This window comes from Rhinolophus ferrumequinum, chromosome 11, assembly GCF_004115265.2.
Source record: "Rhinolophus ferrumequinum isolate MPI-CBG mRhiFer1 chromosome 11, mRhiFer1_v1.p, whole genome shotgun sequence".
Lineage (NCBI taxonomy): Eukaryota > Metazoa > Chordata > Mammalia > Chiroptera > Rhinolophidae > Rhinolophus > Rhinolophus ferrumequinum.
This window is the reverse complement of record NC_046294.1, coordinates 5,385,410-5,409,574: the sequence shown is the minus strand read 5'-3', so window position 1 is coordinate 5,409,574 and position 24,165 is coordinate 5,385,410. Positions and strand designations below refer to the sequence as shown.

Sequence of the window (24,165 nt, the reverse complement as noted above, 5' to 3'; positions counted from 1 at the left end):
CCAGAGGCCGGACGGCCCGAGTGCGCTTGCGCGTCCGGCGCTCACTACTCCTTGGACATCGGAGGTGGAAACAGGGCCTTGAATGCGCGCGCACCAGGAGGCGGGGCAAAGTCTGGCTTCCGAGGCTCCTCCTCCTGGCGACCCCTCTCGGGTTTCTGCTCCAGAGCTCTAGCAATTCAGGGCTTCAGGCCAGTGACTGGGTCTGAGATGGCATCGGACTCGGGGGACCGTGAGACCGCCTGCAAGGTGAGGGTCGAGGCCTCGTGTGGGAGCCTCGCCGGGCAGAGAGACTCAGCCCGTGGGGGTGATAGTTAACTCGGGAAGGGGAGGAAAGAAGTGGGCACCAGTGGCGATGCCGGGAGCCCCAGCGTGAAACGGGTGCTAGAGTAGCAGGGTCCTTGGCGTTAATGTTGGAGGGTGTCGATCCTGATCTTGATTGATAATGAAGAAGGCGCTTCAGGAAGGGTCACGTGGGGCGTTTCCCCAGGCGTTTGGGGTGGTCCTAGGAGAAGTAGTGAAACAGGATCACGCAAGAGGAGTCCCCAGCTCTCATCCGCGGGTCCCTGCCGCCCTTGCAGCTGGAGTTCGCCGTGCAGATGACCTGTCAGAGCTGTGTGGACGCGGTGCGCAAGTCCCTGCAAGGGGTAGCAGGTAAGAGCCAGATAAATTTTCTGCGGACAGTCCGGAGGCCTCTGGGAGAAGCAGGCAAATCTCTTAAACCAACCCTACTCCCATTTTACAGACGCAGAAATTGAAATCCAGAGAGAGGAAGGGATATTCTCAGAATCATATACAAAGACCCAGAGACAGAGCCTGGAGTACAGGTCTCAAGCCTGCCCTACCAGCAACTGTCTGTCCTAGCGTCTTAAAAGTTCAGATGCCTCAAGAGTGAGGAGCTAGGCTGAGTATAGCCCCACCTACAGGGGGGAGATCCCTGGAAAACAGGCTGTTCTTGCTTGGGAAACAGCATAATCTCGGCAAAGCAAAGGGCAGCGCTGGCCATGTTCCATCGTAGGCAGCTCCTGACTCTTAAAAACCAGCTAGCTAGCAGGTCTGGAGATGACCTGGCACAATTGGAAAGATCTGAGAAGGCAGAGCCACCAGCATAGCACTGGGAACTGCCTTCCTTTTGATTCTGTTAAACGTGCGTTCATCCAGTTCATTCAACAGGTATGGACCAGATACTGGGGGCTTTTTAGGAAGAACGCTTCACAAATGTTCCAGGCACAGCCCCTGCATCAGGTAAATATGAGCACACAAGCATTGCTCATGGAAGAGCAGTTCTGGTAGGAGATGAGATGAGATGGCTTCTGAAGCTGGGACAGTGGTGGCACTCAGCTCTGTATAAGGCAGCTGTGTGTCATAGTTGTTAGGGGTATGTGCTCTCGAGTTAGAATGGGTTCAGATCTCCTCTTTGCCACTCAATAGCACTGAGATCTCATGCATCTTACTTTTTGTGCCTCTGTTTCTTCAGTGTTTAAACGGGTATGATAGTGGAAGCTATTCCAGAAGATTGATGTGAAGAGTAAATGAGTTAATTAGCACTTTAGAAAAGTCTTTGGCATATTGTGAGAGCCCACTAAATCTTAGAGCATGAGAGAAGGGATTACAGATGGTCATCTGGCTGGGCGGAGGCAACAGGGGACAGATCTCGAAGCTGGGTTTGCTGTGTGTTTTGGGATTTGGGCGAGGGTCTGTGGAGATTGGGCCATTCCACCGAGTGGAGTGTTCTGACCAAAGCTTTCTGAGAATGTTGGGCTCTTCACTGCCTGTAAAATGTTATTGCTGGGAGAGCAAACAGCTGGACTTTCTGTTGAACACTGCAGGTGTTTAACCCTCAGCAGGTTTCTTAGGCTCATAAAAAGACTCCTGGTGATTATGTTTTTGATCTAGGTGACTGGAAACAGCTTGGCTTTTTCAGGGGTTGAGCAGGGAAGTTGTAGTTTCCCAGAATGAAGAGAGAGAGGAAGGAAGAAGGGAGGGAGAGAGAGAAGGGGGAAGAGAGAGAGAGAGAGAGAGAGAGAGAGAGAGAGAGAGAGAGAGAGAGAGAGATTTGCCCTCTCCAGGAGGCCCTGGGCTTTGGGAAAGAGCTCTTGCTCTCCTTGTAGGTTTAAGTGGGAGGAGCTTCCAGCCCAAGATTCACTTCCTTGAACCCTTATCACACACCCTGGGGTTCACTGTGGCCTTATCTTTTCTCCCTCACTGGGCTCTGAGCTAACCAAGGGCTGGCCTGGCCACACTCTGGGGTTCACCAGCCAAACTGCGCTGCTGCTTAGCTGGAGAGCCAGCCTCTTCTTGGTTCAGATTCAGGTCAAGAATTCAGGAAGTGCATAGTTATAAAGAGCTTCTCACTTGGAGCCTCCTGCTTCAGGAGCAGAGAATCAGCTCTTCTTAGGAGACCTCAGATCAGGAACCCGCCTGCACTGAAGCCAGCACATCATCAAGTCTTGTCTGCTGTATGTCTAAAACATACTCAGAATCCAGCTTCTCTTTTTCCATACTTGGGCCTTCACACCAATCCTAGCCACCTCATCTCTCCCTGATCCACATAAGAACCTCATCTTTGGGCTCCCTGTTGCGCCCTCTAATAGCTTTTCCATATAAAAGCCAGAGTGATTTTTAAAATCATATGTTAGATAATGTGGCTGCCTTGCTTAAAATACTCTAAAAGTAATAATGTTTGAGAGCTTCCCATGGGCCACGCACTGTTCTAAATGTTGGAGCCTCACGGGGCAGAGAGCCTCATTTACGTCTTGAATATGAAATATTCAAGAAATAACTCATTTAGATCTTCAATAACCCTCTGCAGTAGATATTATAGTATTACTATCTCCATTTGCAGATGAAGAAACTGAACAGAAAACTCAACAGAAAGTTGAGTAACTTGTCTAAGGTCACACAGCTAGTAGGTGGCAGACTCAGGATTTCAACTCCAGAGCCTACATTCTCTAACACTGTCCACTATGGCCTCTCCAAAATTCAAATCCAGATTTTTTCCTGTTGCCTACAAGGCTTTGCTTGACTGGTCTCCATATCTTACTATTCTCTTTACTCCCAGCTTCAACCACACTGGCCTTTCTAAAACACATCAATGTTGTTCCTGCCTCAGGGTCTTTGCCCCTTCTGTTCCTTCTGCTGGAATGCCCTTCCCTGACTACTTCAGGCCTTTGCTTAAAGGCTCAGAGAGACCTTCCTTGACCAGCCTGCCTGAGTGGCTCATCCCCGAGTTGTTCCCATTTCATTGGTCACACTTTTCACTGTCTGAGTCTCTCTCGTGCATGTATTTGCTATCTGAGTCCTTGTACTTGAATGTGTGCTGCTTCACGGGGTAGAGACATCGCCTGACTTGTGCCCTGCTATATCCCCACTGCCTGGAATGTGGCACATGCTTAGTATACATTTGTTAAATGAATGAATAATCGAATGAATAAATGAAGCCTCTTGCACTGCATGTTTATCTGAGCCCTGGGAACCTCAGTCTGTCTTTTGGGGTCCAACCCTACTTCCTTGGGGCAAGAGGACCAAGCATCAGCCTTGGGGTTGGACAGGCTGCCTTCCAAGCTTTGTGACCTCAAGCCAGTTGTGTAACCCTCTAGCCTCATTTCCTCCCCTGCCACATGAGGGCATTGTCACTCCTTTGATGTGTAAAGCAGAGCACCCAGCTCTTAGCATACCCTGCAGGCTCAGGCCACAAGAGTTCCCTGCCATCCTCCCCACACCCCCTTTGCATCAAGAGGTGCGTCTAGATGGACCCAGAACTCCAGGGCTTCACAGGCTGCCTAGTGGCCCAGGATGTGATGTCGTGTGAAGAGAGAGACTATTTGGTTTTTTGGAGGGTTTTCTTCTCACAGAATTGCCCTGTACTTGCAGGGGAGGAAATGGGTTTGTCTGATCTCTTACACATTCTGCCCAGCTCAGTGTCATAGATGCTGCAGGGGACATGCCAGAAGCAAGCCCTTGAGACCTTTATAACCAACCACAGGCCAAATATTCCTGTTTCTCAGGTGCTGCCTCCTCCCAGTAGCGTTTCCCAGTTTTGCCACCTTTGCACAGGAAGGAATCTGAACAGCAGAGGTACCTTGTCTGTGCCCTGGGAGTTACTCTCTTCTCTGCCTGGTGGTTAACCCCGGTGTATTCTGAGTTCTCCCACAGCCTGTGCGCTCTCTGAGGGCCAGCGCTTTCCCTGACCCTGGCCTCCTCGGTGCCAAGCACACATTTGTTAAAAGAATATGGAGGAGGGAAAAAAGGGTGAGGCAAGACCAAAGGTTTCACAGAGCACTAACTCCAGGCCGTGTGAAATGCCTCATTTAATCTGTGTCTCCTGGACCTCCCATGCCCCTTGCCCTTTACCCTGCAGAGAAACAAACACACTTCCTGAGATCAAAGCACAATGCTTGGAAGCCCCACCCCCATCTGACAGCCGTAGTTACAGCTCCCTGGCCTTCCCTTGTGTACTGGCTGAGGATTCAAGAGTTCTCTTAAAAGGCTCAGGAGCCCCAAATATCTGAATGAAGGGGAAGCCCCTTCTCTTCCTTCTTTGAGTTGGCTCACTGTTCCTCAAAGCTGTGCATGTGTCAGAATCATCACGTGGTTTCGGTACACACGTGACTTTAGGCATTTGGGGGGCAATTGAGACCCATTGACTTTTATTTTATTTATTTATTTTTTTAAGGAATAAGTGACAAACCTATTTCTTTTTATTGTTATTAAAGTTTTTCCTAATGTAGTTCAGTAACTGAAGCATTCTAATTTAGTTTTATTTTATTCCACTGTTAGACATAGTCTGAGCCCTACACACTCCCTTCCCTTTCACCTCAAAGGGAGCTCCTTTGTATGTAGCCACACAGAGACCCACTGACTTTTGAACCTGACCCTTGTGAAGCACACAGAGCTCCTGCCCTCACAGAGGATTGTAATCAGTGCAGTGTGAGTTATGTGGGGAAGTGGGAGCTGCTGCAGGAGGGCAGAGGAGGGGGTCCCAGCCCAGCCTGGAGGCTGGGGGGCTGCTTCTCGGGGTGAGCAGCACCCAGGTGAAGTGCTCGGGCTCCAGAGTTAGGCTGCCGGGCCTGAATCCCAGTTCCACATTTTACTACCATGTGACTTTGAGCAAGTTTCTTAATTTCTCTGTGCCTCAGTTTTCTTGCCTGTTATATGGGGTTAATAGTACCCAACTCACAAGGTTACCTGAGTATGGAATTAGTTACTACAGGTAAAGTACGAAAAAGCCCACAGTGCATGCCCGGTAAATGTTAGCTGTCATAATGATGGTGATAGTCCCCCTTATGTCTATACCAGTGATATTGAGATATAATTCATATACCATAAAGTTCACCCATCTAAAGTGTGCAGTTCAATGGTTTTTAGTATGTTCAGAGTTGTATAACCATCATCATGATCGATTTTATATTTCTTCGCTTTATGAAGAAATTGTATACTTTAGCTGGATACAAATCCCCTATTCCCCTACTCCCTAATCTACTTTGTGTCTCTATAGGTTTACCTATTCTGCACATTTCATCCAGAATGGCATCATCTAATTCATACGTGGTCTTTTGTGACTGGCTTTCCTGTAACATAATGTTTTCAAGGTTCATCCATTTTGTAGAGAGTTATCAGTGCTTCATTCCTTTTTATGGCTGAATAGTATTTCATTGTATGGAAATACCACATTTTGTTTACCTATTCATCAGTGGATGGACCTTTGGGTTGTTTTCACCTTTGGACTATCGTGAATAACACGGCTATTGATCACCCACTTTTATAAAAACATTTTTTAAAGAATTATCTATGCTTAAAAAGTTATACATAATGCCTGGCATGTCATAAGGACTCACAACTGTCCTGGGGGTGAGGTGACATTATCCCCACTTTATTTATGAACAAACAAACTCAGAGAGGTTAAGGGCCTTCCCCAGCTGGAAAGCGGCTTCCCAGCCTACCTCCAGCCATGGGCAGGTTGGGGAAGATGAGGGTGGGACGTCACCCTCTGTTTCTCTCTTCCCTGTTTCCAGCACAGGGTGCCAGCCCTCTGCTGCCCTCTGCCCCCTCTCTCCTCCCAGGTGTCCAGAGCGTGGAGGTGCAATTGGAGAACCAGATGGTCCTGGTGCAGACCACCCTGCCCAGCCAGCAGGTGCAGGCCCTCTTAGAAGGCACGGGGCGGCAGGCAGTTCTCAAGGGCATGGGCAGTGGCCTTCTGCGTGAGTAACCACTGTGACCTTGGCCTTGCCTCTCTGGGAGGGAGGTGGCCTGGGGCTGATATAAATCTAACCACAGGATTTGGGGACTTTGGGTTGGAGAAGGCTTGGGGGAGGAGGGTAAAAGACCTGTGGGGCTCTCTCCATGCCCTTCCCCGGCTGATGAAGGCGTGGGGCTGGGTGTCTAATACCTTGCAGAGAATCTGGAGGCAGCAGTGGCCATTCTGGAGGGGCATGGCCCTGTGCAGGGGGTGGTGCGCTTCCTCCAGCTGACCCCTGAGCGCTGCCTCATTGAGGGGACCATTGACGGCCTGGAGCCTGGGCCGCACGGACTCCATGTCCATCAATTCGGGGACCTCACAAGGAACTGCAACAGGTAAGTCATCTGTAACCTCCCCTGTCATATCCTCACCCCTAGTTGTGCACCCACTGTGTGCAGGGGCCTGTATTCAGCGCTTGACACACACTTTCATACTGTTCCGCAAAGTACCCTGTGAGGCATGTGCACACGGGCCCAGTCTACAGATGCTGAAACTGAGGCTCAAAGAGGTTAGATGACTTGCCAAAGGCTCCAGAGCATGTAAATAGTAGAATGGGGATTTGAACCAAAATCTGACCCTGACACTCCTGCTCATAGCTATCCTACTGCCTGTGAGGTGGAAGGTGACTCCTGGACATGGGAAGGGCAGGTTCCCATGTCATGGTGTTTGTCAAACAGTTGTTTACTCATCTGTGTCTCCCCTGGAAGTTTACTGAGGGTAGGACCCGAGTTCGATTGTTCTAGTGACCTCAACCCAAAGCCTGGCACAGAGAGGGACTGTTTGTTGAATGAGTGAGTGAGTGAGTGAATGAGTGAGTGAGTGCATGGATGAAACAAACATAAAGTAAGAGGATGGGTCACCTGGCCTGTTTCACTTCCCACCTGCTACCTTTTCTTCTCAGCTGTGGGGATCACTTTAACCCTGACGGAACGTCTCATGGGGGCCCCCAGGACTCTGACCGGGTGAGTGTCCACTAGGGTGAGGCTCGGCCTGAGAGAGAGCCCAGGGTCTCAGAGGAAGGGCAGGCAGCTCTTGGCACCTCTGAGTGCGATTCCTTTTTACTGGGGTCTTTTCCCTTCATTTTGTTTCGTTTAGAAGCATTTATTGACACTTTCTGTGATCAAGGCCTGTTCCATCGGAGCTCACAGTCTGGTAGGGAGACCACTGAGTACTCCGAGGTTGCAATGACAAGAGATTATCTTGGCAGGAGGCCTTGAGAGCCCAGAGCAAGCACCTGATCCGGCCCCAGGGGCACAGGCAATAGGAGGAGCTTCCAGAAGTGACAGCGTAGAAGATGAAAGTTTCACTCATACTAAACAGGCCATTCCCCATGCTCCAATTCCTGGTCCTGGAGTTTTCGTTTTTCACCAGAGAATTGTTTTCCCCATTGGAGCAAGTTATGTGCTGCCTTAATGATTTTTATCTTACCTGAGTACTGCTTGTTTTGTTTGTTACTCAGTGTTTTAAATTGACTTTGATTAAATTTTTTTCCTTAGGTAAATTTAGTTATTTTTAGTGTTTTAATCCATCACAGAACATTTCTAACAGAGAGAAAGTACTGTCCTGAATCCCCAGGTCCCCATCACTGGTCTTCGTCAATCACCACCTCATGGCCCGTCCTGTTTTGTCTACACCCCCAGTCCTTCTTCACCATAATTTTAAAGCATATCAAGACCTTATTTTATGTAATTAAGGTCGATTTATTTTTAACAAGAAACTTGATATTGCCACAGAGACTGGAAAACCAGTACTTCTTTTTTCGTTTCCTTTATTTTTTATTTTTTTAAGGAGCTCACAGTGGCCCATGCGGGGATCGAACCGGCAACCTTGGTGTTATTAGCACCACGCTCTAACCAACTGAGCTAACGGGCCACCCCGAAAACCAGTACTTCTAGCATAATAGGAGGATCACTGTGGAAATAAATCAGTGCAGGCCTCAAAAGTGTTCTCAGAGTTCCTACTAGGGGCTGAGTTCCTATCTTTGTTAACGTGAGGAGCAAACGTTAAGAGGTGTTAAAGGCCTATTAACAGCAAACAGAAACTTTGTCCTGGATTTAAGCCAGGAGGACTGCCTCCTCCCTCGGTGATGGAATGTCTCCTAGCCCTGTCACACACTGGGTACCATCTGGTGTGTGTTCCCCCTCCTTGGGGACTCAGCACCAGGCAGGCTCTGGGTCCTGATCCTGGGAACTGGTGACTCCTCTGTACACCCTCCCAGGACTCAGACTTCCTTGGTTTTTGTTTTCTATCTTGATGAAAGTTTGCAACCTTCTGCCACAAAACAAATGAACACATAGTGTGTGTTTCTTAATTCATGTAACTGATTTGTTGGACTTTTGACAGCTCTGTCACATTGCTCATGGTCAAAAGTTTTTACTCCTTTCCCCCCAAAATGGGAGAAGCCTTTCTGTTGAGTCCATTGCATGGTGCCATGCTTGTGTTCAGTGTATCAGTTAGCTATTGCTGTGAATCAAATCACTCCAGACGTAGGGGTTAAAATAACAAGCATTTATCATCTCACAGTTTCTCTGGGTGCAGTTTAGCGGGGGCCTCGGGCTTAGGGTCTCTCACAGGCTGCAGTCAAGGTGTTGGCTGGGGCTGCAGCCAGCTCAAGGCTCGAGGTGGAAAGGACCTGCTCCCACGCTTACTCGTGTTGCTGCTGCCAGACCTTGGGGCCTCCTTGGCTGTTGGCCAGAGACATCAGTCCTTTGCCACGTGGGCAGCAGGCAACACAGCCGCTGGTTTCCCTCAGAGCAAGTGAGTGAGAGAACGAGAGAGGGCACCCAAGACTGAAGCCACACTCTTTTTGGAAGCTAATCTTGGAAGTGTCACTGGTTCTAGCTCACACTTGGCCGGGGGGCGGGGGCCACATTTGTGTGGGGGAAGTTCACAAAGGTGTGAATCCAGGGAGGTGCAGTTTCTCACTGAGCCTTGAAAGGTGCTGAGCAGGAATTAGGCAGGTGAAGAATGGGAGGGGGGAATGGGAGGGGGGAATGGGAGGGGGGAATGGGAGGGGGGAATGGGAGGGGGGAATGGGAGGGGGGAATGGCGGGCTCAGCAGAGGAAATACCACAGGCACAGCCCTCGAGGCGTGAACCAGCAAGGAGCATCTGGGAACTGGCAGACTTCTGTGTCTTATGAAGTGGAGGTTTCTGAAGGGCAAGAGACCACCTCGTGACCTGTGCCCTGGCCTGTGCCTTGGCCGGGGCCCGTCGGCCCGTCTCAGGGCTGGGAGTCAGAAGGGGCGGGAGCCAGTTGCTCTACAAAGCCCCTGGTGTAGACAGAGGAAGACAGAGCAAGGGCTACAAGGCCAAGGCTGCCACGATGACTGGCAAGTTCCTTGGGGATTTCAGTATCCGGTTTGGGCCAGATGGAAATGAGTTCAATGTGGGAATTCACATCCAAGCCTGGTTGTCCTTTTACACGTCTCCTAACTGGTCTCAGCTTTGTTCCCTTCTCTCCTTGTGCCCCTCCAGTCCTTTCTCTTCATACACTGTACTAGAGGGATTGCTCCAAAGCATGGGGTCACCATGTCATGCCCCTGCGTGAAACCCTTCTTGGCTCCCCAGTGCTGAGGGTAGAGGCCCTGCCTGGCTGCTTGGTGTGACATCAAGGCCACCCTATAGGGGAGGGCCTGGAAAAGCTACCTCTCCTGACCCCTCAGCCCAGTCCTGAAAACATTCCCCCAGGCTCTGTCGTCACCTCCCCGTCCTTGACCTTTCTACTATAAAAGCCCCCAACATGGGGCATAACAAAAAGCACCTGGTGTAAGCAGCAGACGTCTCTCTGGAAAACAGGATAAAGCAGAAGTGGCTCTTCTTGCTGCTTGTCAGACCCACCTATAGTGATGTGCCTTGTGACCACTTTGCAGCCAGGCCTTGTGTACCAGCCCACGTTGGCACCGGCACTTGCTTCTGCCCAAAGTGTCAGGTTGGGTTGGGGACAATTTATGTGCACAGATGTGAGTTTCTGTGACTCACCAGTAAGGTCTTCTCACCAGAATACACACTCTCTATTGTACTAACTCTGTGTGTCATAATCACTCGTCTGTTCCACATCTGGCTCCCACCAAGGTACAAACCGCTTGAGGGTGGTGACCGCATATGTAACCCCCATGCCTGGCAGAGAGTGTCTGATATAGGAGGTGCTCAGTAGATATGTTATGACATTTTTATTGCCTTCAAAGGAGAAGGCGGGAAGAGCCAGCTTCTGGGGGGAGCAGGACAGGCCCTTTGCTCCTTGTGTTTTTTCTCTCTGTTCCTAGAGGCTGGATGTCAGGGAAAGGATGCTGGCTGCCTCGGCTGATCGAGAAGCCAAGCTTGGCTAACTTAAGCCCAGGGGAATTGCAGACTGCCTAGGGCTCACAGAATCACCAGGAGGCTGGAGAACCGGGCATGGAAAGAAGCAGGAACCGGGCAGGTTTCTGAGGCTGGGATAAAAAGCTGGGCAGTGGCTTCCTAGGAAGAACAGTCTGGCCCACCGTACCTGACTTCCTTGGAGGGGATCACTGGCTATTTTCAGTGTGCTGTCAGGGAGGGAGTATCCACTTGCCTTCCTTGTGTCCTGGGCAGTCAGTCCCTTCATGCTACCTGACTGTACCCACTGGAGGACACTGGTACTTTTGGGAGGGCAATCAGCTACAGGGAAGCCGGAAGCTAGCAGCTGTGCCATGAGTGCTCCTTCCCCTGGGTCTCATTGCAGCATCGGGGAGACCTGGGGAACGTCCACGCTGATGCTGATGGCCGAGCCATCTTTCGGATAGAGGATGAACAGTTAAAGGTATGGTGGAAAAGAAAGTGGGGACCTTTCCTCCCAGGTCCACTGTCTGAGGCCAGTGTCTCCCCTCAAAGGTGTGGGATGTGATTGGCCGAAGCGTGGTCATCGATGAGGGTGAAGACGACCTGGGCCAGGGCAGCCATCCCTTATCCAAGATCACAGGGAACTCAGGAAAGAGGTGGGTAGTGCCGCCCCCCGCAGGAGGCTGTGCTCTGCCTGCCATACGGGCAACTCTGGAGGGGCCCAGAGGTGCCCACCCATGACCACACATTCTCTGCAGGTTGGCCTGTGGCATCATTGCACGCTCCGCCGGCCTTTTCCAGAACCCCAAGCAGATCTGCTCCTGCGACGGCCTCACCATCTGGGAGGAGCGAGGCCGGCCCATCGCTGGTAGTGGACGAAAGGAGCCAGCCCAGCCCCCCGCCCACCTCTGAGCGCGGCCTCAGCCTTGGGTCTGTTACTGTCTTCCCACCTGCATGCTGTCCACTTCCGGCGGGAGGACGGGGAGGCCCTGCTTGCCCAGTCCAAGGAGAACTAGGGTTCTGGGTGTGCAGGGAGCTGTGATGCTCCCTTGGCTAATTAAAGTTATTTTCATATGAACTTTGTGTTTTGTCTGTGTCCCCATGTCCCTTAATGGGCTTAGTGAACACAGTCCCTCTGCCTTTGCCTTCCCCTTTCAGGGCCAGCTCTTGACTTTGGAGCCAAACAAAACTGGATTCACATCCACATATGAGGTCTGACAATTCAGTTCACAAACTCATTCTGGAAAAAGTGCTCCACACCTCACTGCTGAATATCACTATGGTCACCTTCGAGTACTCCCCTTGGGAAGTTATTCACCGACGCCAGTGCCTAGTCCACCCTTCAAAGCAATTTTGGAACTCTTTCTGGAATGGTCATCAGAGCTGTCGTCGTATTACCCTTGATGTCCTTAATGTCATCAAAATATCTTCCTTTCAATATTTCCTTTATCTTCGGGTAAAGAAAAAAGTCATTGGGGGCCAGATCATGTGAGTAGGGAGGTTATTTGTTTACAGTTATTTGTTTACTGGCTAAAAACTCCCTCACAGACAGTGCCGTGTGTGCTGGTGCATTGTCGTGATGCAAGAGCCATGAATTGTTGGCGAAAAGTTCAGGTCGTTTTCGTCTCATTTTTTCATGTAGCCTTTTCAGCACTTCCAAATAGGAAACTTGGTTAACTGTCCATTTGGTACAAATTCATAACAACTAATCCCTCTGGTATCAAAAAATGTTAGTAACATCGTTGCAGTAAGTTCGCGAACTTAATTGTCTGATGTCTTGCATCTTCCTCCTCAAGATCACAATGGAGGGACACAGCAGTCTTATCTCTGTGGCCTGCCCCTCTCCCTTCACTATGGCCAGTTTGAACCAAAATGGACACCTGACCCATGCCGGGCCTTGCTTTCCCTGAGAAATCAGAGCAGATCCAACTTTAGTGTCTGTGTCTGCATCTGTCAACATGGGAATATGGGAACCGTGGGCAGCCTCTTCTCCCTGCCTCATCAACTGAGTATCAGAAAAAACTGTGGAGGACGAGGAGGAGAGAAACAGATGCCCAGGGAGAACTTAAGAGATGCTGGACCATTGCTCCAGAGTCCCCACTGTGGGCTTTTCCTGAGGCCAGCTCCCCCCTGACCTGCGGGTCAGGAGACACTCCTGTATCCCGCCCATGCACACGCACCCCTTTTAAGAAAAAATGAATCTGGCTTGCGTTGATTTCTTTACTCAGAAGTAAAAGACTCTTAGTTAATAAGTGAAGTGCTTGGCACAGGGCCTGGCATAGTAAGTAAAGGGAGCAGTGATTGTGCTTCTGAGGCCAAAGGGGGCCCTGGAGGCAGCCCCAGCCAGGTTCCCCTCTCACAGAGATGGCCGATATCCAAGGACTAGTGTGTGGGCCGGAGATTCTGGGCCTCCCTACTCATCTGATGTGCCCCCACCTCTACCTGCACTGGACTGTCCCAAGCTTGCTCAGTCATGATAAAGCTGCTCTTACGACACAGCGGGCTGTCAGAGTGCAAACTTTGCCCCTCCCGCTGCCTGCCTGGAACCAGGTGGGTGGTTTTACAGTTCAGTTGGCCTTGGCTTAGGTGCGCCTGGCTCTGCTACCGTTCTCCAGGTCCCGCCTGGTTCCCCCTCAAGATTGCCAGCCGTGCCTGTAGGCCCAGCCCTTAGATGGACCCTGCTCTTTCTTGCCACACCTATGCTGGTTGCTTTCTAGATCCCCCGAGTTCCTGGGGAACCAAATCCTTCTAAGCCTGGGGCCCAGGCTGACTGTCCAAGGCAGGATCACTGCAGGAACTCCTCTTGGACTCTGTCACAGCCAACCCCTGACCTCTTCTCGCTTTCCTTTTGGAATTATAGCTGGATTTAACCCTTTTAGGGCCAAACTGCTCACCATCCCCTACCACTCTGTTTCGACTTTTAAGGAATCAACATCTCCATTAGCTTTTCTTTCTTCTAAATTCTTAGCTGTGTGGTTTTCAAACTTTGTTTTTAATCACAGAACACTGTTCAAGCATCTTGAAGCCCCATCTGTAAAGAAGGAGTGGAAGTGCAGCCAAAGACGCTTAGCTTTGACTAAGGGCTCCCCAGAAGTCCTGAGGCTCCAGGCAGCACAATTGGAAAATCTTTGCCAAATTCAGGGAAACTTCTGCTATGTCCACAAACTACCTGTACTGCCATTTACCAAATACTTTTCTTTAAATTGATTCACTTTTAAATTTACTTAAAAAGGAAATTGTAATCATTAGCTAATACCGTATCTATATATTAATATTATGATGTACATTGGTGGTATTGGTGCATTGAAAAGACTCTTGTAGCGATTACTTTTTTAAAGAAGTAATTACTGGGGTGGCCAGTTAGCTCAGTTGGTTAGAGCGGGAGATCTTAACAACAGGGTTGCCGGGTGGAATCCCACATGGGCCAGTGAGCTGCGCCCTCCACAACTAGATTGAAGATAATGAGCTGCCAGCGGGGTGGCCGGATGGCTCAGTTGGTTAGAGCGTGAGCTCTAAACAACAAGATTGCCAGTTCAATTCCTGCTTGGGATGGTGGGCTGTGCCATCTGCAACTAGATTGAAAATGGCGACTGGACTTGGAGCTGAGCTGTGCCCTCCACAACTAGATTGAAGGACAATGACTTGACTTGGAGCTGATGGGTCCTGGAAAAAACACACTGTTCCTCAATATTCCCCAATAAAACATTAAGAAAAAAAAGTAATTACTGTGATAGGCTGGTAATAGCCCCCAAAATTATCATGTCCTAATCCCTGGAACCTGGAAATGTTACCTTATGTGGAAAAAGGGTCTTTGCAGATGTAAATAAGGTAGAGATTTTGAGATGAGGAGATTTTCCTGGATTATCTGGATGGATGGGTGCTAAATGCAAGCACAGGTACCCTTATGAGAAGGAGGCAGGAGTTTAGACAGATACACAGAGAAGGCCATGGTAAGACAGCAGAGAGAGATTTGATGGTGCCAACCTTAAAGGTTGGAGTGATGCAGCCACAGACACAGCAAGGCCAGCAGCCACCAGAAACCAGCTGGAAGGAACAGATTCTCCCTTAGAGTCTCTGGAGGGAGCAAGACACCTTAATTTTGGCCCAGTACTACTAATTTTAGACTTCTGACCTTCAGAACTATGAAAGAATAAATTTCTGTTTGTTTAAGCCACCCAGTATGTGAGAATTTGTTATAGCAGCTACAAGAAACTATAATATGATTACTACTATTCAATCTTATGAAATTAATACATTTAAAACCTAGCTTTCCTTAAACCTTCAAATTCAAATTACAAATTTGATTGTTCTATTTATAAAGCTGGTAAAATAAGAACTATTATCTTTACCTTTTCTTTGATAACTCAAGTTGGATACATTGCACTCCCTTAAATGTCATACCCATTTGCAACTTAAGTTCTGTCAAACTTTTTTTGTTTTTATAATAATTTTATTGGGGAACAGTGTTTTTCCAGGACCCATATCAGCTCCAAGTCAAGTCGTTTCCAATCTAGTTGTGGAGGGCACAGCTCACGGGCCCATGAAGGAATCAAACAAGTGACATTGGTGTTATGAGCACTGCTCTCTAACCAACTGAGCCAACCAGCCACCACCCTCTCAAACTTTTAAAAGTATACTTGTCTATGCAATACATTTAATTTTCTTAAATACCACAGATTCTTGGCCTAAATGTAAACTTCCCAACATACTTCCTGGTAAATCTTAAATGTATAAATACAGTAAAACTATTCTACTACCATTAACAAACTTTAAAAAAATGATACATTTTAGCTAACAACCACAACCCTAAAATCAATTTTTAAAAATGTTTTATTTTGAAGTTATTTTAAATGAATAATAAAAGTTGCAATGTGAATGACTCTTTAAAACATTATGCTAAATGAAAGAAGCCAGCCACAAGAGCCATATATTTGCATGATTCCATTTGTAGGAAATATCTTAAATAGGCAAATCCAGAGTCTTAAAGATTAGAGGTAAAAAATAAATAAATAAATAAGGATTAGAGATCACCAGGGTCTGGGGAAAGAAGGGAATGGGGAGTGACAGTTAATAAGTACAGGGTGTCTCTTTTTGGGATGATCAAAATGTTCCAGAATTACATAGTGCTAATGGTTGCACAACCCTGTGAATATACTAAAAGCTACTGAATTGTACACTAAAAGGGTGAGTTTTATGGTATATGAATTATTTCTCAATGTTAAAAACATTTACATAGAAAAAACAGTAGCGAATTTACTGTACTCTTCACCTAGCTCCCCTAATGTTAATTTATAAAGTGCAGTGCAGTTATCAAAACCAGTTAATTTAAAATAAATAAATAAAATAGTAAAAATAGAAAAGAAATGAAAATAAGAAAGGAACACAAGCAAAAATGCAAAAGAAACAAAAAAAAGAACAAAAAGGAGGAAAAACAAACAAACTAGTTAATAAACATTGAGACAACACCAGTAACTGAACTGCAGACCTTCTTCGAATTTTGCCCGCTTTCCCACTAATGGTCACTTTCTGTTTTCGGATCCAATCTTGCATGGCACATAGCTTCTAGCTGTCATGTCTCCCTAGTCTCCTCCAATCTGACAGGTCCTTAGACTTTCTTGTCTTTGCTCCCTTTTCTTGACAATTCTGATGAGTACTGGTCAGGTATTTTGTAGAATGTCTTTCAATTGATTTGACTGCATGTTCTTGTGATTAGGTTGAGTTGATGTCTTATTACTTTTTTTTAAATTAAAGTTTATTGGGGTGACAATTGTTAGTAAAGTTATATAGATTTCAGGTGTACAATTCTGTATCATATTGTGTGTTCACCACCCCGAGTCAGTTCTCCTTCCATCACCATATAATAAGAACCATCACCAGTTCTCCTTCCACCACCATTTGATCCCCTTTACCCTCATCTCCCACCCCCTTCCCCCATAATGTCTTATTACTGGTGTGATTTACTGAGATCACTTGATTAAGGTGGTTGTCTTCTGAGTTTCTCCACTATAACCTTGGAATTGTTCCCTTTGTAGACTTTAGCATCTAAAATCAATTTCTTTTTTTATTGTGGCAAAATATACATAACATAAAATTTACTACTTTAACCATTTTTAAGTGTACATTGTACATTCTATGGCACAAAGAACTGTGCAACCAACACCACCATCCATCTCCAGAACTTTTTCATTTTCCCAAACTGAAACTCTGTTCCCATTAAACACTAACTCCCTATTTTCCCCCTTTTCCCAAGCCCCTGGCAACCACTATTCTACTATGCCTCTATGAATTGGACAGCTCTAGGTACCTCCTATAAGTAGAATCAAACAATATTTGTGCTTCTGTAATTGGCTTATAACATCGATTTATTAATTATGCTTTTAAAATTAGAAAACCAAGACTGATCTGTCAGATTTTCTATGTCAACATTTCTTTAACACTACACGTAGTTTACTAAATATATTCAGATTTCCCCAAATATGACAAAAATCTACTTGTGAACTTAAAAGTATTACTCCTGTGAGTTTCATTTACTTCACCATGTTTATTTTTAGTTCTAAATCTTCCCTGTGTTACCCACTAAGAGAGATTACCCACGAAAGGAACACTTTTCTTTTTTCAGCTGAAAAGGAATTGGGGTTCTATAGTTCCCAGGGCTGGGGCAGCTTATCTCGGGCTGCATGTTTAAGGGCAATCCTTCCTATGCAGTAAGTGTACCTGCTGGGTCTTTGCTCTGATATCTTTGCTGTGATAACAGGGAACTCCAAGGCCAAATCCTACAGATGGCATTGGCTTTACAAGCCATGAGCCCGAAATTCAAATCAAGCCTGTACAGTATGTTTTCATAATCTCTTAATTTTATCACCTGACTTGGGTAATAAAAATTGTGTAACCCCTTTGTTGTTTTCATCATTATTTGATTAAATTAAACCCAAGTAATCTATTAGAAGTTGGCTTTCTTTTTCTTTCCTTTTTCGGGCCATAATCCTAAAGACATTCTAACAACAGGTCTTTTCCTGGCTCTGAAAATCCACGAAGGAACAGCTTTATGTAATGGATAAACTCCTTGTTAGAGACGTTAAAGCCACATTTATGTTCTTTGTGTGAGCATGTTTAATAATCACTCTTCCTTATGCATATATCCAGCGTTAACTATTATTATTTTATCATTTGTTCACTCATTCATTCGTTCAGTGTTAAGGAAGAAACTATGACCTTCTTAGGAAGCTTTCTGCTGCTTCTTAGCCATCATGAAAAGATGGAATCTGTGTAAATAAGAACTCCCCCCATTGTTCTGATCACTTTGTTCCTGTGATTCTAAGGTTAGCAGGATATAAATGTTCTCCAATTTTGTCTCATTTGATAATGTGCTTAGAGCACTTTAAAATAAAAATTAAAAACAAAATTTTCTCAAATACCCATTATATCCTATAGATTTTGTTTTCATTAAGATTGTTCAACGTGCTTCAAATTTTATTTTTATCTAAGTGATATGTACACAACCGAAAAAATCAAATAGTACTACTAGGCTAAGAATGAAAACCAGCAATCTGTCCCATCTCTTCCGAGACCCACTTCTTAGAGGCAACAGCTTTCAACTCCTTTAGCCATTTCTTCTGGGATTTACCTCCATATTTTTAGACAGCATGCCTGTAGCATGCCTGTATTGCTTTTTCTTACTTGTAATCTTTCTTTTTCTTTTTTTTTTTTTTAAAGATTTATTGGGGAAGGGGAACAGGACTTTATTGGGAACAGTGTGTACTTCCAGGCCTTTTTTCCAAGTCAAGTTGTTGTCCTTTCAATCTTAGTTGTGGAGGGTGCCATTCAGCTCCAGGTCCGGTTGCTGTTTTCTAGTTGCAGGGGGCACAGCCCACCATCCCTTGCGGGAGTCGAACCGGGAACCTTGTGGTTGAGAGGACATGCTTCAACCAACTGAGCCATCCGGGAGCTCAGCGGCAGCTCAGCTCAAGGTGCCGTGTTCAATCTTAGTTTCAGGGGGCGGAGCCCACCATCCCTTGCGGGACTCAAGGAGTTGAACCCGCAACCTTGTGGTTGAGAGCCCACTGGCCCATGTGGGAATCGAACAAGCAGCCTTTGGAGTTAGGAGCATGGAGCTCTAACCGCCTGAGCCAGCGGGCCGGCCCTCTTACTTGCAATCTTGATATTGTCTGTTGAATTCTGTATTAGGATGAATTGTGCAAGTAGCAGGAGTGACCTAGTAAACCAAAGAAGGTTTGGTTCTGTCGACGAAAAACATCCACCCTAAGAGAAAATTTATAAGAGTTTATTTGAGCCAAACTGACAACAATTGCTGGGAAGCAAAATGTTAACAGATTGAGAAAATGCTCTGCGAAATGGTGCTTTGCTGCTTATTTTATACATCTTAGGTTGGTGCAAAAGTAATTGCAGTTTGAAAGGTTAAAAATAAATGCAAAAACCACAATTACTTTTGCACAAACACAATAGAATCGAAAGAGGAGGGTTACATCATATCTATTGGTGATAGATTAAGGGGGTGGGAGAAAGCAAAGCGGGGAAATCTTTGGGATTGGATAAAAGTAAATTGGAGAGACAGGTACTTCCTTCACTTAGGTGGGTACAGGATAGTTAATAGTTCACACTGAGATGTTAATCAAGGGACAAGAATAATAATGAGGGATTCTGTAGTTTCCTGCTCTGCTCCGGAGAAAGGGATTACTGACATTCCAAGGATGTCATTTTAGGTGCAAAAAGACAATAGACAGCCTCACTTAAAGGCAAAGATTAATTTATGAAGGAAGCTTTTTCCTAAAGATGTGACTTCCCGCCATGGCCCACTTAGTTATGGATTTTTTTTTTTTTATGCTCATGCCGTCGTATGTAGTTATTTTCAGTTTCCTGAGCTTGTCCGGTTTAATATGTGGACCCTTTTCCGTCTACAGTTTGTTAATATAATTAGCTGAGGCAAAGGTCTTATAAGTAAATTTGACTGAGCTCTGTTCTCTAGTTACAGGACAATTTCTAATGTTTCCTTCCATTCATTGTAAAGAGATAAGTATTTTTCCTATCAGATTGCTTTATTACAGGAATTGGTTTTTACCCAAAGTTAACTCATAGTTACCCAAAGTTAAATATACTCTACGCTTATAAAATTTTGTTTAGATCAGTGGTTCTCAATGGGGGGACTTATGGGAGTTTGTGAGGGAGATTTTCCTGGTTGTGACAAAACTGGGTAGGGAGGTGTTTCTGGCATTTATTGGGAGAAAGCTAGGGTTCCTTGCCAACCTGCAATGTGCATGATAGTCTGTCACAATGAAGAATTGTCCTATTTTCTGCATAACTTTCAAATGTCCCATTAGATATCCCTGGCTGTGAAAAACATATTTACAATTAGAACCCAACTTGGTTTATTTATTATTTAACTCACAAACGACAAAGCATTTCTGATGCAGTTTTAATAGATATTGAATTTTCTTGTTCTTTGTTTGGTTTGGAATTATTACTGAGAGTTGTTCACCACTTTGGAGGATGGTATTGCCAGTGGGAATGGCAATAGTACCATTTGAGTTGCCAGTGCAATGCTTCTGTGACAGTCTGCATTTGTAGCTGACCAGAAGACATAGCTCATTATAGATGTTTCGTATGATATGTATTATTTTGTTAGAAATGTGTTTCCATTTGGTTCACCTTTTTATTCCATTAAGGCCATTGGAGTAGCCATGATGGGCTAGTTACACATGTCTCTGGGCTACCACATGGAGAACGATGGAGCATCAGGGAAAGTCTAACACTATTACCAGAGAAATGGATCCAATTGTGGGTGTAAGGTATGGTGAAAACCGAGAGGAATGATTTTTAGTTTTATCTTTTAACACATACAAGACATTACCATTGTAATTGAACATTGTTTCAGAAAACAGAAGAATGCCTGGCAGATAGTAGTTGCTTCATAAAATTCTAATTGGGATACTATAGCTTCTTTGGATTTGACTCATAATAGAATTCTGTAGCAAACTTTTCTAATAGCTCCATTTATTGAGCTTCTTATTATAGGGCGCTAAACACTTTATTGTACCTTGTTTAATGCTCATAATGACCTGTGGTTCATAGGTATTTACCAAGAGAAATTAAAACTTTTGTTTGCACAAATACCTGTTTGCAAGCTTTAGTCATAATTGCCAAACATTGGAAACAAACAGATGTCCTTTAACTGGGTAATGGAAAAACAAACTGTGGTCCATTCATACAATGTAAATCATTGATAAAAAGGAACTAACTACTGATACAGGCAAGGTCATTGATGATATCTGATGTATTATGCTAAGTGAAAGAAGCTAGACTCAAAAATCTATATACTGTATGACTCTATATGACATTTTGGAAAAGACAAAACTATAGTGAAAGAAAACAGATCAGTGTTTGCTGGGATGTGGGGTGGAGCAGGGAGAGGTTGACTGCAAAGGAACAGCATAAGAAACTTTTCAGGCTGATGGAACTGTCTCTATCTAGATTGTAGTGGTTATTATGTGACTGTATGCATTTGTCAAAACTGAAAGAACTATACACAAAAAAATAGATTGTCATTATATGTATATTACACTTTAAAAAATAAACAAAATCCAGCAATTTCACTTCTGAATATACACCCAAAAGAAGTGAAAGCAGGGACTCAAATAGATACTCGAACACCCATATTCATAGCAGCGTTATTCACAATAGCTGAAAGGTGGAAGCAACCCAAATGTCCATTGTCAGACGAATGGATAAACAAAATGTAGTATATACATACAGTGGAATATTATTTAGCCTTAAAAAGAAAGGGAATGCTGACACATGCTACAACATAGATGAACTTTGAAGACATTATGCTAAGTAAGCCAGCCACAAAAGAACAAATGTTTGTATGATTCCACTTACATGAGGAACCTAGAGTAGTCAAATTCATACAGACAGAAGAATGGTGATTGCCAGGGGCTGGGAGGAGGAGGGAATGGGGAGTTAGTGTTTAATGGGGACAGATTTTCAGTTGGGGAAGATGAAAAAGTTCTGGAGATGGAGTATGGTGGTAGTTGCAAAACAATGTGAATGTACTTTATGCCACAGAACTCTACCCTTAAAAATGGTTAAAATGGTAAATTTTATGTTATGTGTATTTTGCAACAATAAAAATAATCTTGTGGGAAGGCAGGTTATTTTACAAGTGAAGCAGGTGATGTTCATAGATGTGAAGAATCTTGCTTATGTTCCCATAGCTGACAAATTGAAATTCGAACATGGCCCTACTCCTTGACCTGGGGTAATGGAAAGAGCTGCCACTTAGCCCCAATTTGACCACCAGCTTGATGGTCAACTCCTTTCCCTTCTCCAGTTCTGAATGGGTCTCTCATCTGTAAAGCTATTGGGCCAGCCTGGCCTGGCCTGGCTCATCTCAGAATTGCAGCTTTGAACTATTTGTTGATGGATATTTCTGAGCGTCATCTTCCTGCCCACCCTCATTCCCACTTGGCTCTGAATAACATGGGGCTACTTTAAAAAATCAGACGCATTCTCAGTGTCGAAGTTCTGCTTTTCCAAAGGATGTCTCTCCAGGATCTAATGGCCATTATCAAGGCTAAATCTACATTAGCCAATATGGCAGCCACATGTGGTTACTGAACATGTGAAATGTGGCTAGTCCAAGTTGAGATGTGCTGTAAGTGAATTCCAAACGACTTAGAACAATGAAAAGAATGTAAAATATCTTATTACTTTTTACATTGATTACATGATGTTTAGATATATTGAGTTAAATATTAAAATTAATTTTACCTTTTTATTTTTTAAAGTGGACAGCAGAAAAATTAAAGCACATATAGGTTTCACATTATATTTCTGTTGCACAGTGTTCTGACGATAAGCCTTACCAGAATTATTGGAACAAATATGGTATTGCCACCATGATACCTATGAAATGGCTATGCTTACTGGATGGCTAATGGACTGCAGATCCCCTTTTGATTTGTGAAGATATCAGACTAGTATCAAAGTGGTGCCCCTCTTTTCCTCCTTAAAATGTACTTTATTTTTAATTTTAAAATAGTTAGATGTTCATTGTTAAAAGTCTGATGATATTGGGCTGGCCCGGTGGCTCAGGCAGTTGGAGCTCCGTGCTCCTAACGCCGAAGTCTGCCGGTTCGATTCCCACATGGGCCATTGGGCTCTCAACCACAAGGTTGCCGGTTCGACTCCTCAACTTCCTCAAGGGATGGTGGGCTGCGCCCCCTGCAACGAACAAGGGCAACTGGACCTGGAGCTGAGCTGCACCTTCCACAACTAAGATTGAAAGGACAATAACTTGACTTGGAAAAAACCCTGGAAGTACACACTGTTCTCCAATAAAGTCCTGTTCCCCTTCCCCAACAAAAAATCTTAAAAAAAAAAAAAAGTCTAATGATATGAAAAAGTATAAAAAAGCTAACTCCCCATCTCATTCCTTGAAGTAATTAACATTATTTCTCTATGCTGAAAAAAACATATGCAGATCTATGGAGGGTTTTTTCCCCTATAGCTTAGAAAGATGTAATATTATACACTCACATTGTGGTTTTACCCCTCTTAAATTATGGTTCTCCTTCCATATCAATAAATTCTGAACTATTTTTGATAGCAATATAATGTTCCATCATAAGGCAGTACCTAATTCTCTTATTTATGGACATTTCAGGTTGCTTCCATTGCTTACAAACAATGCTACAATAAATAAATTTATACCAATATCCTTATTGATGAGTTTTCTGTAGGCTAGATTTCCAGTAGGATTACTATGTACATTTAAAGTTTCGATATTGACAGAATACTTCCCATGAAGGATGTAGAGTTCACGCTATCATCAGCAATATGTGAGCATACTTTCCTCACACCCTTACCAGCAACAGATATAAATCTTTAAATTGTTTTGCAAATCTGAGGGGTGAAAAAAATGTTCTCATTTTCTTAGGAAATTGCATTTCCCTGATTACAATGAAGTTTCTTGTTGATTGGCCATGTGCACTTCTTTTCCTATAAAATTGCCAGTTCACATCCTTGACCAATGAACTCACCCTTTTTTCCATCTAATTTGTAGGAGTGCTTTGTGCAGTACAGATATTAACTGTTCACACTCCCAAATGTATATCCTCAGCCCAGACCTCTGCCTTGTACTGCAGATACATGTCTAATTGCCCATCGGTGGTATCTCCACTTGGATGACCTAGAGGCATCTCAAACTTACCATGTTTAAAACTTAATTTCTGATCTTCCACAGAAAATCTATTTCTTCTGCCATGTTCCCCATCTCAATAAATGGCAGCTCCATGCTTTCGGTTGCTCGATGTCATCTTTGACTCCTCTTTCACAACTCACATCCAATCGCAGCTCTACTGTCAAATTACTTCCAAATCTGACCTCTTCCTCTGAATTCTCCTGGGCCTCCCTGATCCATGCTGCCATCACCTCTCTGTGTATCTGTGTAGTAGTGGTAATTTTTCCGAGCAAACAACTGTTTTCTCTTTGTTTTTTGCCCATTTCAATAGCAGCCAGCATGATACTTATAAAACTATGAAAGGTAAGTCCTATCAGATGAACCCCTCTGCCCTATGCCCTCCATAGACTTCCAGCCTAAGAGTGAAAGCCAAAGTC

The 24,165-nt window shown here is 44.9% G+C and overlaps 1 protein-coding gene and 1 non-coding gene across 3 annotated transcripts; one reads left to right on the top strand and one right to left on the bottom strand.

Annotated features, from left to right (window-relative positions):
- Positions 1-65: 65 nt before the first annotated feature.
- CCS (copper chaperone for superoxide dismutase) lies at positions 66-11,852 on the top strand. Of its 2 annotated transcripts, XM_033121159.1 has the most exons (9): positions 66-246; positions 579-651; positions 6,060-6,197; positions 6,393-6,570; positions 7,137-7,197; positions 10,937-11,014; positions 11,086-11,189; positions 11,292-11,463; positions 11,692-11,852. In XM_033121159.1, the coding sequence occupies exons 1-8, from the start codon at positions 208-210 to the stop codon at positions 11,443-11,445; spliced, it is 825 nt and encodes a 274-aa protein (XP_032977050.1). In that variant the 5' UTR covers positions 66-207; the 3' UTR covers positions 11,446-11,463; positions 11,692-11,852. The 2 variants fall into 2 exon arrangements, with proteins under 2 accessions (XP_032977050.1, XP_032977049.1); XM_033121158.1 differs by lacking the exon at positions 11,692-11,852 and having other exon boundaries at positions 11,292-11,611.
- TRNAI-AAU (transfer RNA isoleucine (anticodon AAU)) lies at positions 8,034-8,107 on the bottom strand. The gene has a single exon. It is a non-coding gene; the product is annotated as a tRNA-Ile (tRNA).
- Positions 11,853-24,165: the final 12,313 nt, after the last annotated feature.

Coding starts and splice junctions, on each gene's coding strand:
- CCS (XM_033121159.1), top strand. CDS start 208: ATGGCATCGGACTCGGGGGACCGTGAGACCGCCTGCAAG. Junction 6,571..7,136: donor CTCACAAGGAACTGCAACAG/GTAAGTCATCTG, acceptor TTTTCTTCTCAG/CTGTGGGGATCACTTTAACC. Junction 11,015..11,085: donor TAGAGGATGAACAGTTAAAG/GTATGGTGGAAA, acceptor CTCCCCTCAAAG/GTGTGGGATGTGATTGGCCG.